Consider the following 21,349-nt stretch of genomic DNA (forward strand, 5'->3'; position numbering starts at 1 on the left):
CCAGAAATTACACGAACAGGACTGATTGGATTGGATGCAAAGGTAAAAGAAGAACTGTCTCTACTAATTAGCTCTGAGCAGGGACATAATGGTTCGAGACAGGTTCGCGGCTCTCTGTCAGCATGATGGAGTGAGACGCACGGCTTGTTAAAATTAACTTCAGCGCTGTTTCCCAAAAAGTGTTAATTACTGTGAGGGCTTTGAGTTGAGCATCATTATTCACAGAAGGTTCATTGATGTCGGCTCCACTTCACTGATTCAGTAATTGAACAGTCAGCGGCACACAGCTAATCAAAGTCAGCATGTAAGAGAGACCATTAGCCGTTTTTTTAAGCATGACTTTGTTTTAATTGAACTTATATATTTATATATTTTGTGCATTACTCTTTTTATACAACAGCTGGACGTCTAGAGGGATCATCACACTTTATTTGTTTAATCAGATATTTGACTCCTTGTACTGGTCGTGTCTGTTGTCTGCCAGCAAGCTTTCACAAAAATCCCAAATACCATAACTGCAATTTTACTAATGTAAAAGTAAAACAATTAATTATTATTTTACTCAGGTCTGCATATTATAATTTCATTTTCTGCGTCACAGTGACCTGGAAAAAAGCCCCCAGTGAGTGAGGAAAGATGAAAAACAATGTTCTGCGAAGGATAAACACAGGATACGTCCTGTGTGTGTTCATGTGTTGAGGAATATCAGACAGTGGGATCAGTGCAGGTTCACAACATGACTTTGTGGCAGTTGGACAGATTTTGAGGGAGATGCATGCATGTACGCATGCCCCATGGCTCCACTAGAATACGTCAAATCTTTGGTAAATTTGTAAACCAGAGGAAACCCTCGCTACATTTTGCACTATTAGCCTCTAAACAAAGACATCGTATGTTAATGTTATCGTATGTGTGCAGCATCTCGTCGGCCTGACTGCATGTTAGTCCTCTTCCCAGAGTTAGTCCAAATCCAGCCATCCCACCACAGAAGAAAAATGACAACGTTGTTTGATTATATGTGATACTGGGATATTATCATTGGTGCGTTATTGCCAAAAATTTGAGTGTGGTCACACCAGAAATCAAAGGATGGAAAGAAGAAACAGTCGGACAGAAGAACAGAAAGGGGTGAAGGAAAGAAAAAGAGGGACAACACAGGAGAGGGAAAGAAAGGAGAAACAGAACGGCAGACTCTAAAGTGCAGCCGGCCACTGCACTGCCTGTAGCTCGGCCCGGCCGAGGGGAAATTCATGGCGAGCTGCAGGAAGTGCAGCGAGCGAGAGCTGCGCTGAAGGTTCGGAGGAGCCTGCATGCACAAAACTGATGGGAAACTGTTCTGTGTGGCTGCTCCCATCCCTGGAGCAGGGGCTGGAGGGGGGGAGTGGGAGGCGGAAGTCCACGAGATGGGAGGCAGCAAAGGGCAAACCAAATGCTCCCCATTAACAACGGTGAGGACGGGGGGGGGGGAATTAAGAAAAAGAAAGTAATGTTCAGTCAGACAACACTGGACACGTGGTAAACAGTTCACACACACACTCGACATCTGTCTGTCACAGAACATGGTGGTGGTGGAGGTGTTGCTGTTGGTGGTGGTGTTGGTGGTGGTGGGACTCTGCACAAGGAACTAATCTAAACCAACTGAAATTCACACTCAGTTGCCAGTGATTAGGTTCACTAAAGTTTTTTTTTTTTTGCATTATACTGATAATGAAACGACTGTCAATGACAATGACTCTAAAACTTCGTCCACAACATTTAAGTATTAGAAACACTTCACAGCATGACGACATATGAGTAAGCAGCACCACAACTACAGCAAGTCAATTTCATTTATATACCCCAATATCACAACCGTGACTCAAGAGACTTAACAATGTGCAGAGCATCTCTACAGACACCCTCAATCCTTACAGCCTTGATTCAGTTCACCAAAAACTCTTTAAAAAAAAAAAAAAACTTAAAATGGGAGAAATGTCAGCAGGACCAACAGAGGAGGGATCCTTCTTCCAGAACAGACATGGCCAATGCAAAATAACAGTACGGACAATCAGGATGACCGTAAGGTTCAACCACCGCCCCTCTAAAGCAACAAATACTGAATACTGCAACCCTTAAGCTAGCTGTACCTAATAAACTGGCAAACGAGTGCATGTCTTGACATAAGCAGTTTTCAGTGCAGTGAAGGTGAAACATCCTGAGCAGTCGAACACACTGGAACACACATGGGAAGATCCCACTTGACTCACATCTCACGAAGTATCTGATCGCTCAGATGTGTCGAGATAACGTGCTGATCGTTCCAGATTGCTCGTTTATCAGTGATGCACAGAAATGACTGTAAACATGCGACGATGTCCAGTCAAACTCAGCTTTATGAGCTTGTAGTTAGTTAAAGAAAATGTAGAAGCCAGGACATTCACATGAAAATAAAAATAACGACTCAATGCTAATGAATATTATACTTCAGAGATGTAGCCTTATTTGTTGATGACTGTTGAAGCGATGACGGCGCTACACACAACTAATCTCTACCCACATCTGAGAAACACCACCACCACCACCCTGCTGCAATATGAACCCTATGTTCTATATCTATGTGACAAGGAAACGAACAAAGATTTTGATTTCTGTGTTCCTTCAGTCAGTTTTAGCAGTTTTGCTGATAAACGTACAAACTACTTCTTGGTCAAAAACTATAACTGATGGTGGATAATTACATTTGAGGAGATTTAGGTCCTAAGTTTAACTCTAGTAGATCAAAGAAAACTGATACTTGAATCTATTTGGCTTTAGTTTATTGCAGTTATCAAAAGGAAAGTTTTCAACCACATGTACTTTAAGGCGTTTTTCCATATAAATGAAACCCGCTGAGAACTGGCTGTCTGATCTTCTGAGCACATTAGGTCTGCATTAGGCAACTATGTGCACATACGAAATACCAACATCCATGTGAGATGTTCTGCTCAGGACAAACGAGGGACCAGGATTTCATGGAAATCCGTCTCTGACCCTGATCGTTACTGCTGGTTACCCTGCAGCGAGCCTGTTGCCTCCACCTTCATTCACAATTTGCCATTTGCACGAGTTTGTGTCATCCTCTAGAAGCAGCCTTACCCTCTCTTTCCTCCTCCATGTGGCTGATGCGGAGGGCCATGGCGGTCTTCTCCTCCTTGGCCCGGTCCCTGGCACTGACCGCCTCAGCTACCATCTCCTGCCACTCCAGCACCTGGCTCTGAGTGTCGTCAGCACTGCCCGACTCGCTGGCCTGAGACCGGAGGGAGCAGAGAGTCACGGGAGGCCGACAACGAGCGGATTTCATCCACTGCGCACCAAACACAGGAGCATTCAGAAACACCTGGACCCCTGACCTGAGAGGCAGCCCTCTTGGTGAACTGCTCCAGGTCTGCTTGAAGTGTCCTCTGTTGCTCCTCATATACCACCAGCTTAGCCTCCAGCATTTCTAGCAGAAAATAACCACACAATGTTCATGTTGGCATCAGAGCTACTAAAGATGCTGCAGATTGAACTATAATTCCAGTGAATTTAAGACCTGCGGCAGGGAAGTTAAAGGATAACTTTCGTTTTTTACAACCTGGACCTTATTTGTAGCATTAAATACGACCATTTACTCACCCAGACAACTTTGGTGGCATTTGGAGTCGTTTTGAAGAAATTAGCCCCAGAGGAGCGGCGCGTATATCCGTATAATGCGAGTACTCGGGGCATCCATGCGCAGCCTCTATAAACGCATAATCTGCAGAAACTCGTTCATATTCCAATATTTAGTTCTGATATGCTGGTGCTATTCCCCTCTGAGCCCGTGGTGGCATGTTATCAACATCCGGCGTCTCTAGGCAACTACCTCTGACGTGGATGATGTCATTACCGAACGCTGCGAGCAGCCAGCCACAACACGGCTAACTCTGCGGCGGTCGGCTACGAATACGCAATAACGAACCATAGCTGTGCCAAACTACAGCTAAACTAGCCGACCGCCGGCTCAGAGGGGAATAGCAGCAGCATATCATAACTAAATATTGGAATATGAACGAGTTTCGCCGCAGATTATGCGTTATATAGAGGCTGCGCATGGATGCCCCGAGTACTCACATTATACGGATATACGCGCCGCTCCTCTGGGGTTAATTTCTTCAAAACGACTCCAAATGCCACCAAAGTTGTCTGGGTGAGTAAATGGTCGTATTTAATGCTACAAATAAGGTCCAGGTTGTAAAAAACGAGAGTTATCCTTTAAATATTTCTCCGGTGTTTCTGCTACACAATCTTTTACCGCTCTTTGCTTTGAGCTCCTCATATTGCTCCACTTTCCACAGGTTTTCCTCTCTCTCCTCCTCCAGCGCTGTGATATGACTCCGCAGGGCAGTCAGGTCTGGGGGGGCACCTCCAGCCTACAGGGGGGCAAAGTAAACATCTTTTAAATGGGTCTGATCATTTTTACCTGGCAGCTTTGCTCAGAAGAGCTCCCCCTGCTGTTTGATGTGTTTGATGTTGTCATGTAGCAGCAGGATGTAGAAATTTGTTCTTTGTCTGACTTGAACAGCAGTTAATCTAAATTCAGAAAAAAAAACGGGGCATCTCTACAAAGGACCACAACTGTAACATTTCAAATTGAAATGTAAACATTTTGTCGGCCCACCTGACTCTTTTTCAACTCCTCCTCCAACTGTCGGATGCGAGTCTTTGACCAGGCTTTCATCTTCAGGAACTTGGCCTCTGATCTGCCGGCTTCGTCCGTCTTTTGTTTTGCTTGAGCTGAAAAAAATAAGGAGAGAACAAGTGAAATGGATGAAACTGTGATATTGTGATTGTGAGGCACATGATCGTGTTTCTGAGGAGATCCCACAGATGTACATTTGCCAGTACAATAAATAGAGGTCGTTACTATTAAAATAATCAGGTAATGTTCATATGTTTAATGTATTAAAAAAGGAGGAAACATTTCCATAAAACCAAAAACAACATCACTGTATTCGATTTACTCCTTAATTAATTCTGGAGTTAAAAGCAAGAATTTTAGATGCATGTGTGCGTCTTTATTTATCATGATACTTCCTGTGTAACCAACCTTCCAGCTCAGCTATCCTTTGGATGGAGGCTGAGTCCACAGGCATGCTTCCACCTCCTGAGGCCTCCTGACTGGCAGGTGGCGCTGATACCGCAGCCCTCCTCAGCTCCTCCACCTGCCCCAGGAGGTCCTGCTGCGTCTGGGCTAACTGCGCCTGATGCTGCTCAGTCATTCGCTGCACCTCCGCACGCTGCTTTTCCATCAGGTCGCGAAGCTGTGCTCGCATCACGTGCTTCTCTGCCTCCATCTTGGATTCCAGGCTCTCTCGCTCCACCTGCAGCCGGCGCAGTCGCTCTGTGAGCTCCTGTCAGAAGAAAAGACGATGCAGAAGCAGGACGGGATGTTTGAAGCAGAGTTACAGAGTTTCTGTTTCATATATCGAAGGAGAATACTGTCTGTAAACAGTTTTAGAAGTCAAGCACATTATCACAAAACACACACAGGGAGGTAAAGAGTGTTGCTCCTCACCTTTATCTGTTGGTCTCTGCCATCCACCTCTCCCTGGAGAACATCAATGACCTGGGTTTTACCAAGCAGCACCTCCTCCTTCTCGTGAAGTTTCTGTTTCAGAGCCTTCAGCAGCTGAGGAGGAGACGAAAGATGTGTTAAACATTAATCATCAACACAGTAAACTTTGTATAAAATCCAGACCAGACGGGCTAAACATCAATACAGTCACACAGGTTGAATGAGACTAATTCCATGTGTTGCATAGAGTCGCGTGGCCACAGCAGGGACTTGGCTCTCCAGTTTCCTCTGATTGGCAGTTTAATACTTTTCCTCACTGATTCACTGAGACATGAGTGTCGTCACACCTGCTCTAAGTCTGCACTGGCATCAGACTTTGCTGCCAACTTGAAGAGCTCCTGTTCGTGCAGCTGGTTGATCTCCATCAGCTGGTTATCTTTCTGGATGATGATGTCTTTGAATGTCTGGATCTGAAAACCAACACAAGGTGCAACGTCAGGCGTGAGGTAGTGACACCTGTCATAACAAACACAGATGAATTCTACAACAGAAGCATCGCTGCTTGATGCCCCAAACAGAAATATCAGTAATCAGGGGGAGCTTTGAAAACCTACGTTCTGTTTGTACATGCTCTCCTTCTGACTGTACTGCTCCTTCTCTGTGACCAGCAGCTCTTTGAGGCTGTCCGCCTGCTCCTGCAGCAAACTGTAGCGCTCCTCTGATTCTCCCACCTTCCTGGTCAGACTCTGCACCAGCAGCTGCAGCTCCTGCATCGCTCCGCTGTCCTCCGTCACCTGAGGAGGTGGAGCACGGTTGAGCAGTCATGAGTGGATTGACAGCGTGGCACACAGAGATAAGGGTAAGATGTGAACATTGGGTTGAACTGAAACGAATGAATGCTGCATCCTCCGGTGTCATTTCTTCTGTACTAATCTCAAGATGTGAGAAAATATTGAAGAAATGTGGCGAAATAATGTTCACACCACATTCTGGGATGTGTTTGACCTTTTGTTGTGGTGCAGGTGTGATGGGCTGATCTCCTGCCAACGCTGTTTGCAGGTGGACAATATAGGCCTCTTTTTCTGCCAGCTTCCTGTCCCTCTCTGTCAGCATAACGTCCATTTCCTCACCTCGCTGCCGCTGTGACTCCACCTCCCTCCTCTGAAAGAAATCAGGGATGAGAGAAATGAAAAAACAAGATAATATGAAGAAACACATTAAAGGGATCATCTAAAATGTATAACTAAATAAAAAAGAGGACCAAAACAAGCTAAAATACAATAAGGCAGATGAAACCATAGAATAAAAATGACTGTGCTGCTAAATGCAGTGAATAAACAGTCCCAAGTACCTGCAGTGGGAAACAGAATAGTATTAATTCCTGATTTAAAAGAGATGTTTCCTTTGAGTTCATTCCAGATATGTGGTGCATACACAATGAATGCTTCTCCATGTTCAGCTTTGACTCTGGGAACAGTTAGTAGACCTGAACCCAGACCATCATAACATAACAGACCGACAATCAACCCCATCCACCAAGTCAGTGGACTTCGCTAAAGAGACAGGAAGTTGGAAACTGTCTTTGTGATCCCACTCAGGTGAAATCAAATTGTTAAAATAAGTTCATGAGGAGAACAAGTCTGATTTATTTGTAAATGGGAGCCATGAAGGTACTTTACCTTGTTTTCCAGTTCCTCCACTCTTTGTGCAAGCTGCTGTTCAAGCTCCTCAACCTTCTTCTTAAGCAACACGATCTTGCCCCGACTGGCTTGCTCTCCTCCTTCTGATGACCCCTACAGCACGGAAAAGACAACAATATAAAAATCATGCACACATTGCACTACATTTAAACTGGATGCTCTTATTGCTTCAGGTCTGCTGGCAAAGTATAAGCCATAACAACCTCAGCAGCCCATGATGCGAGTCTGAATTGGAGCCTTTCTGCCCCCAAGTGGTAAGAATTGCTTACTGCGCCAATCTGAGTTTAAATAACTGAAAATGATGATGATGATTAAAATAGTGCAGTTCAATTTCTTTACCTTAAGAGCACATATTTGCAGCTGTATCCCTCTCTTAACCTCTCTGTACTTGCAATTTTCACCTATATAACATATTCGATTTACAAAAAGAGAAGGGGAAAAAAATATAGAAAATACAGTATGCATTGAGGTAACATAATTAATCTGACTTATAAAGTGGTACTTAAGACCATCATTTTGTTCTTATTTTTTGATGACTCATTCAGTTATTTATTGGTACTTATTTCTTTAGTAGGTAATAGAGCGCTTAATGTGTAGAGATACCTGCGAACCTCTGCATACCAGGGAACGTGAATCTGAAGGTCTGTAAATAAATGTGTAAACAGGTAATTATGCAAATATATGGGCATGTTAATGTGCTCAGGTAGGTAGACTTGGGCCATCACTCATACTATTTTTTTTATTTTTATTTTTTTCCTCTCTCTCATTAATTATTTATTCATTTAATTAGTATTTCAATTAAAGATTATTTTTTTATTATCTTATTTATTTCTACTTTGACCCTTTCTCACCATTTAAATTCTCTTTCATTATTACATTTTTCTCTGTATTTAGTAATAAAAGGCATGTTGAAGGTGGAAGCACCCCCTTTAAGTTAAGACCTTGTTCCTGTACCTCCAATGCTACCTCTGTGTACGTCAGGGGTCATATCTTGATTGTTTTATTTTATTTGAACTCTATTTTTATGTGAATTTTCTGTTACCTGGGATTGAGGAAATGGAAAAACATGAAAAAATTGTTTACATGATGTGCTGTAAGATTTGTTATGATTTTGTTCTAAATAAAAATTTGAATGAAAAAAAAAAGTGCAGTTCAAATCAGACAAACAGGGAATTTCTGTATTAACTGTAGGTCTTCACATGTAGTCATACCAGTGTGTGTGTGTGTGTGTGTGTGTGTGTACCTTTTTGCTGTGTGTTGGCGTGCCCTGACCTCCCTGTTGTTTCTTCAGCTCCTCCAGCTGGGTGGTGAGGGACGTCACCTTGGCCTTGTTCTGGAGACGCAGCTTTGACAACTTGGCCTCACACGTCTCCTTCTCCACCTGAGTCACAGACAGTACGGACTTTACCTCGAGCCTGATACACCATCAGAGAAGGGCTACGGCAGAGTTACTGCGAAAACAGCATCCTTGTTAGAACATTTGAGGAGATGCTGCCAAAGCCTTTGGCAGCGTGAGATGTGACTCGTGGTGTGATGATGGCCTCCGGTGGGTGAATGTTTCTGTCTGCACTCTCCTGTGATGCTGCTTCTAAGGCAAACATTTACTATGCACCGCTGAACTAATCTTACATTCCTGTCTTAATTATTCTGTAGTAGACTTTGACTTGTGGGTTTAATAGTTAACTAAATCCATGTTTTTTCACCGAATGCTCTCAGCCAGTGACAAACAGGAGCAGCCACTGCAGCATGAGAAACTATTTTAGAGGATCTCATGTGACCATCTGTGTCTGACTCAACTGTCAGATCTCTGAGCATGTCCATGTCAATAACACATGAAATTTGCACACCAGTATTATAAATATACAGTGACTGAAGTCAGACAGACTTACCAAAACTGAATTAAATGCCAAAGAATCACTGTGCTTGACTTCAGTGTAGTTACAGTTCATGTTTAACGCTCATATTTTGACAGTAACAGTCATAAAGAGCATTTTCATTTAGATAACACGTAACAGCATAATGAGAGACACACTGAAAACAAAAGCAGGTGCATTTTGTGTTATGGTTTATGTAATCACAGAAGGGGTCTCAAACAAAATATGGCCTCTACGTGGCTCATATGGGCATAAATCACATGTAAACTGTACGACAAGGGCACTCAACCAAACTCATTTAGCTCTGGTATATTACAATTAATAGTTTGGCTACAATGATGAGTTCATAGAGGCAACAGACATCTGTCAGGTGTTCTAACATGTTTAAAATGACGCTGACCGCTTCGACACAGCGCACGAGATGTAAGCCTCGTGAAGAAGGTGGAGAAATTGTCCTCACCTTAAGTTGGTCATCTTTGGAGCGAAGTGCTGCGTCCTTCTCGCGGATCATCTCCTTCAGCTGAGTGACCAGCTGCTCTGTTTGGATGAGCCGCTCTGCCATTTCTTCTACAGCAACCTCTCCACCAGCAGCAGCAGCACCATGGGGAGAGCCTGGGCCCTGGGGACAAACATGGGAGACGGTGGGCTAGAGACCACAAAGACGAACTGTGCTGCACTGAAGCCACATCCTGGCTCAACAACAAAATGACACACCTGGTATCTGTTTGCAGCAACATTTTATTGAGCCGTCTGAGAATGCGCCAAATGCTATTTCATCCGGAGATGGTGTGGAGTGTTGTGCCAGATGTTATCTATATGTGTGTGTGTGAAATTGAGGGGCAGTCGGACAGAGTACCAGAAGACTGAGACTGTGACCTTTATAATCAGTGAAAGAGAATATGAAATGGGGCAATAGGGATGCACTGACCCCGCTTTTTCTTTATCAGCACTTATTTTGATACATAAATACTCATTTCTAATACAAGCTATCTTTCTTCTTTTTCACTTTAAAATCCATAAACCTCACTGTGTCAAACAGATTGGGCTCATTCTTCTATGTGTAAGGTAACACGAGGCTGTAACTCCACTGGAAATTTAGTGATATAGTTGCTGCGATGTTTAAACTTTTGGAAACAATAGTGAAATGAAAATGTATTTAATGTGATGATGAGTATCGTGTGGCTGATACTTGGCCCGTCTAATAAGGTCACAACAGCAGTCCGGTGTATCAGTGTGTTCAGGTGGAGCAAGAGGGCACAGGAGTGGAGAGGAATTCAAAAACGACTGAGCTAAAGGCTAACAGACGCAGGAGAAATGCTGCGCGTGCACCATCTCACATCAGTAGCTATTAGCAAAAATAGTCATTTATTTTAAGAAATTCTAACGTTTTTGAACAATCTGAGCAATTACATCAATCCTAGCAACACCTAATAGATGGATAAGCACATAGGCTGTGGAGTAAATAGGACGGGGGTGCAGGGGGATTTAAGCTTGAGCTGTGGTCCCCCCTCACAGGAAGTATGAGCTCTGATTGTCTGAGTCAAAGCCCTGTGCTCAGCAGTCTACTTAATTCCAGTCTCTCTGGACAGGAAACATACTGCAAAGCCAATTAAACTGCTGATCATAATGAGGCAGCACAAGATAACATGAAATAATTAACAAAAACGGCTGCTGAAATGTTCATCAGGGGTCACTGTGGTGGACTGCACGTAATGCTATTTGATTATCTCTTGTCGTGAAAAGTGATGACGAAAAGTGTGGAAACCTTCATACGAGTTTATGAATACAACATTTTAGTGGTGACAAAGGTGCCACAACATCAGTCAATGTGACCATTCAAGTAAAAAATAAGCACATTGTACTTACCACAGAGCCAGACTCTCCCTCCTCACCGGAAAACCACTTCAGCATGGTTTCAGTTTAGACCTAACACACACACACACACACACACACACACACACACACACAGACACACACACACACACACACACACCGAGTAAATAGATTAGTCAGAATCTATAAGAAGTCTAGAAGTTTCTTTGTCACTGTTGGTGTGTCAGTTGATAACTGTTTTCATTATGCCTCTCCCTACTCAGAAATTCCAACCAATAAAGCTGCCAGAGACCTTTTAACACACACACACACACACACACACACACACACACACACACACACACACACTTGCTTCTGGTTCATGACTACATACCTGCGACACTAAGGACTGTAACAGGTATAACGTTTACCATTACACACACAATGAAGGAAAGATATTTTAATTCTGCCTTTTCCATTGATTTGGAAAGGTCCCTCCACGAGTTTCTACTCCAACATCCTGTTTCAAGCTAAAATAAATAAACTTTGCATTGCAAGACAGTCTCAAAACTCCGTAACATTTGACATCCCTGTCATCTGGTTGCTTGGGGGGATCAAGATTCAAGATTCAAGATTCTTTATTGTCATTGAGCATGACATGTCAATGATATTTGCATTGCAACCCCCGTGTTGGAAACAAGATAATGAGAAAGATTACAAAGATTAGAAAGAATAAAATTAAGATAGCTGCAATAAAATAAACCAACGTGCAATAAATGCAATTAAAAATATAACAGAATGAAAATATACTAAGGCAATAAAAATATACTAAACAATAAACAATAAAATATACCAGTGAAGTAAACTCATTTGATGACACTCATCAAAAAATGAATGTAATCAGCAGCCATAAACATGGTTCACATGAAGTAATGCAGGGGGTGGATGAATCTCCAGAAAGCAGGACTGACACTGTTTTTAAATGAATGAGCATGTCAGCCCTCATAGAGTTACAGCCAAGACTGGGACTTCCTAAATTATTTACAAGCATCCTAGAATAGCAGATGATGGACTGAGGAGTGATACAGTTCATCCGGCAGCCTGACCAGCAGGCCGGAGGTAGACCGAGTCAGTCCGCCGATGGTTGGGATGTAACTTCGGCCGAACAGAGAATCAAACATGATCATAATTTTCACTTCACAGCTGGTTGCAGGCTCCATTTCAGCCTCGTTTAAAGCACACTGACAGCTGTGGCTCTCAGTATTTGTAGCTGGTGCCCAAACAACCAGAAGACTAAAGAGTCCAGGACTTGAGGCCTGGTGTGCACACTGACAGGGTGCAGGATCAGCTGGATTCATTCAGCCTGCTCCACTGTTCAGCCCATGTGACGCAGGGGAAAATCAGGTCAGACTGGTTCTCTCAGGCATTCCACAGCAGGATCAGCACTCTGCATGACACCGGGGCCAGCCGGTGTCTCTCCTGAGTCTCAGGGTTCATTGCTTCAACTTATTTACACAATCACACAATGAATTTACTAATTTGTAAAGAGCACAATGAACAAATGGACTGTGCACAATCTGGTGCATAAACGCTGCCTGACTGTGGCTGAATTCTCTGCTCTGTGGAGCACCCTGAGGTGGACACATTAAAGTTAAAGAAAGCACCATGAAAGCTACAGCAGACAGACTCCAATGCTACAGGCAGTTAGACATACGTGTCTGTTTCTCGAAGTCATCATATTACTGAAGATAATCAGACTTTTCAAGAAACCTCAAGCGTAGAAAGACACAATACAAACTGCTGACTGAGCTGGAGAATATTCCCATTTCAAGCTCGACAAAGGACAGAGTGTAAGGTTACTAAAAGTTGTCCGTGGGAAGCTCAGGTTTTGACATTAGCTAAGTTACTAGCTAGCATCACCGAATGCTACTCAACACGTACCAAGGCTAATTCTAAGTTAGCCGCAAAGGCTTCACGCTTGCACCAGCAGAAGGCCTCGGAGGTGGGCGTCGGGAAGTCGGCCAGTTATCTAATCAAATACCAGTTAACGTTATAGCTAACATTAATCCAGCTAGCTAACTTTAGCTTGACAGGCATGTAGCTACATGCTAACGTAGCTAGCATGGCACTGCACCTTGACTATCCACTTGATGAATAAGCTTGGTAAAGCAACTTGCACCCGTTAAATATTACTTTGTAGTGATCACCGGATTCACAAGTTCATGAAGAACTCACCTGAAACCTCGCAACGTCAACACAAATTACATGTTAATCCACTTGGCGACGAAATTGCAAACGGGACAGAGATATGCATTGGTCACGTTTGTCAACAGACAACTGGGAGGAATCTGCGCATGCGCAGTTCTGACATGTCGCCAGGTCTCGGAGAAACCATGTCTGGGTTTGTAGAGTTTTAGCATCTATAAAAAAATAATGTGTATGTGGGTCGTGGATAAGGCTAGACCTGTCAGATATGTGAAAGTCTTCTATTAGCTCATCATATGTTTTTGTCTCCAGAAGAGGCCTGTGTTGCTCCATCAAAGAAGACATAAACACCAAGATAATACCATGCCTTTCAATTCCGCCTTTGCAATAGCTTCGAACGGATGACTATGTGTTAGCAAGACAGACAACTATATATATATATGTATATATGTAAATAATGTTATAATAAAATTTTCTCCTTACAAGTGTGTGTGAAATTGCAAAAACAATGGTTGTTTTTAACTGCTGAGCATTTGAATGTGAGCATTGTTTGCACTAAAGTCAGAAATTCTACACATCTGCATTAAACCTGCTTTAACTGATTTTGTGGCCACTGGGGGGCAGCTGTAAAAACACAACAACATATTATCCTCTTTTTGATTTACAGACTGTACGTTTTGGAATCGTGTGTCTGTCCACCTTGACGGAAATCTGGTTCTGTGATGACGCTGCATGTTATTAGTTAACTGTACTTTGGTTATAATAATTATTCTGAAACATGACAAAACAAATCATACTTAAATGCCTCTGTGTACACTGAAATTGCTTGATTTTAGGATGTGCTATTAACGGACATACAGTAATTATCCAAAAGTGCAACCTATAACTAAAGTGAAGCATTGCTCAGTGGTGCAACAACACCTGCAGAACTACACAAGGCCAGGCTGCAGCAACACAGGCCTCAGGGGCAAAAATTAACTGCTACCCTGTTAATACGGCTCTCTTCCCACTTTCTGTGCATTGTGTATCTATCCAGCTGCATCCAAGTGACCATCAAACAGCATCAGCACTACACATGCCAGCTTCATTATATTTTGCTCAGTCAGATACCAACCAGTCCTGCCATGTCAAAATAATATATGGTAATTTCATATGGTAACTGCAATATGTGATGAAATATTTTATTTTTTCTAAATATACGTAGTAGTCAGGGCTCCCCTACACAGGACGTCAACATTAGGTCAGATCACCTTGAGGCACTTATCATTTCTGTTGACATTGCAGTTTAGTGGCACCTATATTCTCAAGATTGCATAATCAGAAGCCAACAGTAATATCTGATTATTTCACCATTTGTATATTTCAGGATAATTTAAAGCGTTGTGATTTCTGGAAGAAGCTTGCACTGACTGGTGGTGCCTCACACATGAGCTTAGACACCATCACCTCAACTCTCTTACTGTATGGATTTAGCCTGTCTTACTAATCTTAGCCGTTAAGGCTCTTTGCTGAACAGTATGATATCCACCCGCCACCACCCTCACACACACTGCAGAGTTTCAAATATGTCTGGATTTATGACTGCAAAGCCACATGACTTGGACAGCAATAAAAGCAGACGATATGTATTATGTATAAGATTTTATTGATTTTTCCCACCACAGAAAAATAGATGGAAGCCAGTGATCCTCTGGAAGGCAGGAAAATATATTAAAGTGTTGGTTTGAAATATGAGTGGCTTTATTTATGCAGCACATTTTAAAATGCAGTTGCAAAATGCTTCACACATGCAAAATGATCAAAATGAATCAACAAATAAAGTGAAAGGACAAAACAACATAAAACACAGCACAGTGACAGAGCAGACAACAAAACAACAAAAGACAGAGCCGAGAGTGGAGATCTATGAAAAGCTATTCCGATAAAGATGAGTTTTCTGAAGCCGCTTGAAAGAGTCTAAAGATTCAGCAGATCTGAATCAGAAGAGGAAGATGATTCCAGAGGGTTAGAGCTGAAACAGCAAAGGCACCATCCCCTTTTATTTTGCAGTTGGAGGAGTGGATGAATGAGATTAGAGGTTTGGAGAGGTCGAGAAGTGCGGTACGTGACCAGGAGATCAGAAATGCAACTGGAGGCGAGGTCATGCAGAGACTCATAAGTAAACAACAGGATCCTGTAGTTTATACTGAATTTTACAGGAAGCCGATGGAGGGAAGTAAGAAGGGGGGTCATGTGGGACCATCATCTGGTTCTGGTTAACAGCCTGAACTCACCGTCAAGACAATAGTGATGGAAGAAAAAAAATGAAAGAGTGAATTAATAGTTCAACAACACACATCTGATGTTTGTGACATTTGTTATGTGAAGAAAACAGGACTGAACAAGCTCAGTAACATGTTGGTCAAAAGTCAAAGATTCTTCACAGAAGATTTGATGTTAGAGTGAAATGCACCAACAAACTGGTCAACCGCAGAGGAAAAGGTATCGGGACCGATTAGAAGAGTTTCTGTTTTGTCTGGGTTCGTCAAGAAGTCATGGAGGGAGGACAGCTGATTCAGGTTATTAGCAGAGAAACAGATCTGTGTATCATCAGCATGACAGTGACACGATACATCCTGAAAGCAGCTGAACAAATGAGCCAGAGGGCGCAGGTGAATGAAAACAGGTCTGGTCCATGGACCCACTCCTGATATTAGCTGGAAAATGTGGCTGCAGACTGCTCATTAAAGAGTCAGAGTGAGTGGATTGTATGTTTCTGGGTTATTGTTGCAGTCAGTAAAGGTGCATCAAAGGTCAAAGATGCAATGTTTAAAGACAATCTTACTCAGGGAATTCAGAGATGTGTCACAGTTTATCTCTCGCCTCTATCTTATCTGGGTCTGTCTGGTTTTCTTTGGTGTCTCTGTGAAGCTAAAGGGTACCACACTGTTAGGTAAAGAGCCTTAAATGCTAAGTATAGTAAGCCAAGCTAAATCCATATGGTAAAAGCTCCCATGAGGTCTCCATAAGGTGACTGCAGAGCTGTGTTCACAGCATGGCTCAACTGTATTCTTGTGTTAAATGGAAGAGTTAAAGAGCCATATTAGCTTGCTGGCAACAAAACAGCTTGTAGAATTGATTGATTCCTTTCTTTCCATATTCACAGCGATCTAAAGCACATGCTCCTGTTGTCATCCTCTCCTGCGTTTGTGTTCCTGATCGCTGCAGTTATGTTCCTCATCAATAAAAAACTCACAAACGTGTATTCTGGGTTTTAAAGCAGTCTCTTGTACTGACATCGAGGCAACATGTTAGAGTATCAGTATCAGATGTTGAGATTTGCTGTTTATTATTCAGAAACTGAACAAATGCAACTCAAGTTTGGAGACATAAACGTGACACATTTACCTGCAAAGCATACATGAAACTGTGTAAACATTGTGAAACAGCCTAAAATCTTGGATCGTCTCTGAGTCAGTATGTGACACTGTGAGATCTCGTCTGTTGACATTTAAAGAACGAGTTCCTCATTTTGGTAAAAACACTGGTTTGCTTTCTTGCACAGAGTCATGAGAAGATCAACACAATCTCATACCCGTCCATGAAATATAAAGCTACAGCCAAGAGATGGTTATCTTAGCTTAGCATAAAAACTAGAATTAGATGGAAACAGCTAGCCTGGTCTGTTTGAAGGTGAAATAATCCATCCACTTGAATTTTGGACAGAACGAGGCTAACTGTTTCCCTCTGCTTCCAGTCTTTGTGCTAAGTTAAGATAATCCTCTCCTGGCTGTATATTTAGTGTACAAATATGAAAGTGGTATTTATCTTCTTGTCTAACTGTCGGCAAGAAGCAAAGGAAGCATAAAAAATGAAAGCATATTTCCTAAAAAGTGTTCCTTTAATAAGATGGCAGAACTGCAGGGAGTTTAATCAAAAAGCCATTTATCATTGCTTTCTTATGAACAGAAACAAATTCAGAACCACAGAACAGAAACTCAGCATTAACAACATGTTGCTTCAGAGTGAATCTCCTGCATCCACTTTGAATATGATGATCTGCAGATACACCAAAGAGGAAACGCTGAGCTTCATGTAGTTTGGTGGGTCAGAGGTTTCGATGTCCATGCAGCTGCTCCCAGATGTAAAAAACATTTAAAAGTAAAGAGTCAGACTCGGTTCAGTCTTCCAAAAAAAGAGACTGTGGTGAAATTGAAGATTTGATAGAGGATCTCCAAGCATTAACTGAAGGTATGAACACTGAGTTTATCCTGAATCTCCCAGGTCAGAAATCACGATTGATTGATTGATTATTTCCTTTGATCCTCCAAGAAACTCAAACCTGGTGTGAAACTTCCTCTGACGCTTCCGTGTGTAAACAGGACGGATCACCAAAGGCAGATCATTGCTGTCACTCAGCATACAAACATAAATCATGAAAACACGCGCCGTACATCATGACATCAGGGCTTCTTCTCCTGCTGTCCCATGAACCAATCACAGGGCCCAATGTCCAGCTTGAGCTGCTCCATCACCCACGGGTCCTTTTCAGCTCCGTCGATAAATTCCTCCAGAGAAATCTGACCTGCACAAAACGACAGAATGTCACACAGTCACGCTGCAAAGTGAATGCATGAAATGTGTGTATAACAGCTCAAAAAAACAAGAAAAAGAGCACAAAAAAAGAGCTGGAGGATCCATATTAATGTGTGCATGCCGTGTTATCACCGGCTTACAACTTACTGTCTTTATTCTTGTCCACCAGTTCAAATATTCTGTCACAAATGTCTTCAATATTCACTGTGATGCTCGGGTCGTTGTGCTTCTTTATCCTGTAGATGATCTGAGCAGAAACAGAAAAGAAAAGTCTGCTTACAGTTTAAGTATCTGACAGAACACGTCTCATAGTGACGGTTCTTTCAGCGTTTCTGCTGCTGATTCAGCGTCTCCTCTCTGAAGGCAGAAAACAAGCGTTTTCTCAATCAGCTTCTGAATGGGAGAAATATGACTCGACATTTTATTTGAACAGTTTTGATTTTTCTCACATGAGAGTTTTCTGTAGTTGTGTGTTTCTGTGTTTTTGCCTCTTTTCACTCGTGCTGGTTGGAAAATGAGATGTCACATGTTTCCATGCACCAATCAGGATCCATCAATATTTCAATCAAACTCTGATGCTGCAGCATCAGCTGCTGGGACGTTCGCTGGAGCTGTCAGGTCACTGTCAATCAAATCTGATCGAACCACGCCCACACACTCCTGATGAAGCAGTCTTCAACTTTCAAACTCTAAAATAATACTAAAATAATTATCACCAGTTGATGTTTTTATCTGACTTAACTCTGATTGGTGTTTATTTAGTCAGAAATATTTAAGTTTCAAGTTTTTTCAGGCTCTTTAAAGATTTAAGAACCATTGAAAGTTGTTTGCAGCTAATGCTAACACAATGTTAAAGTTGTAGCTTTGGTCATTTCTCTAACTGAGTTTATTTTATGACAGCTGTTGAGGAAAAACTCACAGTTCTTCTCTTGTTTTGCTTAAAGCTTCACTCATTTCCATCCCATCAATCTGCACTAATATTACTGTTTGATAATATCAGAAAGCTATAGACGAGTTTTATTCATTCTTTTTGCAAAATGATTTCAAAGCAAAGAATCCATCAACAGTTGAAGCTCACTGTTAACTGTGAGGGTTTAGCTTATTAAAGCCGAAAGTATTTTCAACATCAGTGTCCAAATATTCTCACTAACTGCTGAAAATACGATTTTTAATTCCAGATCATTTAACAGAATACTTACTTTGACAATGTGTTTCACCTCCTGTCGGTCCAGACAGCCATTTCCATCTCTGTCATAAACTTTAAAAGACCATCTCAGTTTGTCCTCGAGTTTTCCCCGAAGAACAAGATGCACCGCGGCCACGTACTCCAAGAAGTCTATATGACCGTCCTGAGGAGGAAGCAAACACACCTTCACACTGATGCAACTGCATGCAAATACTCAAAACGTTCCTTTATGAAGCAACACATTCACTAAAATAATGCTGATTTTAACAGATTCGTATCTGTTCTGTCGTCATTACCTTGTTCGTGTCAAAGGATCGAAACAGGTTTTCCATGTACGCAGCTTCTTCTTCTGTGGAGCTGCTGTTGATTCCAAAGATCTTCTTGAATTCGTGTAAGTGCAGATTTCCACTCGGGCATTCGCTCGCAAACTTACGGTAGAGTTCCTGGATGTTCTGAAGAGTCACTTCCTTTTCTTCTCCGCTCTGTCCTTGACCCATTATTTTAAATACAGTTTAACACAATACAATTTAATTGCTAAAATGATGAAAAACCTTCACGAAGGTTGCCCAACACGTTCATGGCTTTGCTCCCAGCGGTCTACTCCATGTGGGCTATTTCAAGGCAACCTGCTGAACAAATCCAATTGACTTTTCAGTGATCTTCTCCAAATCCCTCTGGAGAATTCGCTTTTGGCTTCAATATTTGTGTTTCTTCAAACCTGACAGAGCCGGCCCACGTTGCTCTGAGGAAAGTGTTGATTCACTCACAGCTGAGAATGAATGAATTTGCTCGTTTGCAGCAAAGACAGCAGAGTGGACGTTGTCCCCTGTGGACCAAAGGCCACGGCCGAGCTCTCAGCGAGATTAAAAGACGCATGACGTCAAAGCCTGAGTGTGGTCTCAGTAAAACTGTTGATCCACTGAGCTCAGGTAACCCACCATGAGCCTAAACACTAAATCTGCTGTTGTTTTGACCACATGCAGTAAATATGAATTAGCATGACTGAAAGGTTTGGGTTACAGATAATAATAAAACATCTGAGAAAAGAGATTCAATTTTTACTCCAGTTTTAATGAAATGTGGTTGTGGTTGTTATGTCGTGACCTTTCATACAGTAAGTTCTGACTAATTCATCAGGTAGATATGAGGTTTTGTTGTAACAATGCACAGGGTCTTTCTTATAAAACAAACAGCCAAACATGTGTTTGTTTTATAAAACATAAAGCGTTTCTCATGAATACTTTGTGGATCAGAAGTTCAGACATGTGGTCAGAGGTTCATGAAAATGAACACATCAAAATTGATTTGACTAGAATCTTTAATGTCGTTCAGTACGGAAGCCGAGAACGGCCAGGTCCGTATAATTTTTTTTTTACCGTTTTCTCGTGATAACGAAATATTATTTCGTTATCTCAAGATAACAAAGACCGTTTTCCCGTGATAACGAATTAAATTATTTGGTTCTCGGCTTCCGTGTAGCCTTCACACAGAGCCTCCAACAGGACGGCGGTTAATTTGATGACAAGGGAGCACAGAGCCGAGGTGGATTTCTTGCTGAGTTCGGCTCCGGACAACTCAGAGTTGAGTCAGGAGAGAGGAGTGCTCACAGAGCTAACATTAGCGCCGACGCTGCTAACTTTATGTTAGCAACGGCAGCTGCAGTTAGCTCTCAGTTTAGTGAGGAAGCTGCTGCAGTCAGTCCACCAGGAATCGCAATTTGGTAAGATGTTTGCACAAGCATACTCAAAATACTATTAAAATTGTCTAATAAACAGCTGTCACAAAACAAAACTTGGTCGACGTGAGTGAACACAGCATAGAGCAGAGGGAACAGCGCTCGTTAGGTCTGCTGACAGCGAGGTTTGCTTTGCTAGTTACTGTGATTTTAAACACAAGTTGTTGTTCACAATGTCTCGTTCATCATAAACAATCGATGCTTAGACTGGCGGGGGGGCAAGAAAAGCCTAGCGGCCCGCCAGGCCTATAAAGCACTGGGGGAAACCCTGAACTTTAAATCCAAAGGGGCATACTTCCTCTGATTATAGACACATTTTAAGTTGATCACTGTAATGCATTGTGCCGCACTAACCATAATGTAAACACACTCATCACATCACTGCTAATAAACACTTTATCAAGCTACATCGTGCTAAATTAGCGCTAGCCTTTGTTAGGGATTTGTCTGTGTAGAAACCCCGAAATCGAGAACCAGTCTATGCTGAGAACCAAATAATTTAAGTCGTTATCACGGGAAAACGGTCTTTGTTATCTCGAGATAACGAAATAATTAATTTGTTATCATGAGAAAACGGTAAAAAAAAAAATTATACGGACCTGGCCGTTCTCGGCTTCCGTAGTTCAGCTTTTTATTCTTGTTTTTTATTTTTGCACAGTAACAGTGCGTCTCATTTCACTTTGCTCCGTATTTGTTTCAGCTCACTGA

At 42.1% G+C, this 21,349-nt stretch overlaps 2 protein-coding genes across 2 annotated transcripts in view; both read right to left on the reverse strand.

Moving 5' to 3' along the window:
• Nucleotides 1-13,271, reverse strand: part of LOC121614514 (golgin subfamily B member 1-like) — a 37,714-nt gene extending 24,443 nt beyond the window's left edge. The window contains exons 1-14 of the mRNA XM_041948459.1: nt 13,176-13,271; nt 10,995-11,054; nt 9,589-9,747; nt 8,498-8,635; nt 7,234-7,347; nt 6,560-6,715; nt 6,169-6,348; nt 5,902-6,024; nt 5,555-5,668; nt 5,087-5,390; nt 4,658-4,773; nt 4,292-4,409; nt 3,369-3,460; nt 3,115-3,265 (exon numbers count right to left, since the gene is read on the reverse strand). Coding sequence (XP_041804393.1) covers nt 3,115-3,265; nt 3,369-3,460; nt 4,292-4,409; nt 4,658-4,773; nt 5,087-5,390; nt 5,555-5,668; nt 5,902-6,024; nt 6,169-6,348; nt 6,560-6,715; nt 7,234-7,347; nt 8,498-8,635; nt 9,589-9,747; nt 10,995-11,039 — 1,810 coding nt within the window. The 5' untranslated portion in view covers nt 11,040-11,054; nt 13,176-13,271. The remainder of the gene's footprint in view (nt 1-3,114; nt 3,266-3,368; nt 3,461-4,291; nt 4,410-4,657; nt 4,774-5,086; nt 5,391-5,554; nt 5,669-5,901; nt 6,025-6,168; nt 6,349-6,559; nt 6,716-7,233; nt 7,348-8,497; nt 8,636-9,588; nt 9,748-10,994; nt 11,055-13,175) is intronic.
• A 4,316-nt stretch (nt 13,272-17,587) lies between these two features.
• LOC121617299 (guanylyl cyclase-activating protein 2-like) lies at nt 17,588-19,403 on the reverse strand. The gene is made up of 4 exons (XM_041952473.1): nt 19,203-19,403; nt 18,920-19,069; nt 17,868-17,967; nt 17,588-17,709 (listed from the first exon to the last, which is right to left on the reverse strand). The coding sequence occupies exons 1-4, from the start codon at nt 19,401-19,403 to the stop codon at nt 17,588-17,590; spliced, it is 573 nt and encodes a 190-aa protein (XP_041808407.1).
• Between the last annotated feature and the right edge of the window lie 1,946 nt (nt 19,404-21,349).

Source organism: Chelmon rostratus, chromosome 1 (genome assembly GCF_017976325.1).
Source record: "Chelmon rostratus isolate fCheRos1 chromosome 1, fCheRos1.pri, whole genome shotgun sequence".
NCBI classification, from domain to species: Eukaryota; Metazoa; Chordata; class Actinopteri; order Chaetodontiformes; family Chaetodontidae; genus Chelmon; species Chelmon rostratus.

Excerpts from the sequence above, each read along its gene's own strand:
- LOC121617299 (XM_041952473.1), bottom strand. The coding sequence starts at position 19,403 with ATGGGTCAAGGACAGAGCGGAGAAGAAAAGGAAGTGACTCTTCAGAAC. Across the intron at positions 19,070-19,202 it reads GATCCTTTGACACGAACAAG|GACGGTCATATAGACTTCTT; the intron begins GTAATGACGACA and ends CTTCCTCCTCAG. Across the intron at positions 17,968-18,919 it reads AGGTGAAACACATTGTCAAA|ATCATCTACAGGATAAAGAA; the intron begins GTAAGTATTCTG and ends GTTTCTGCTCAG.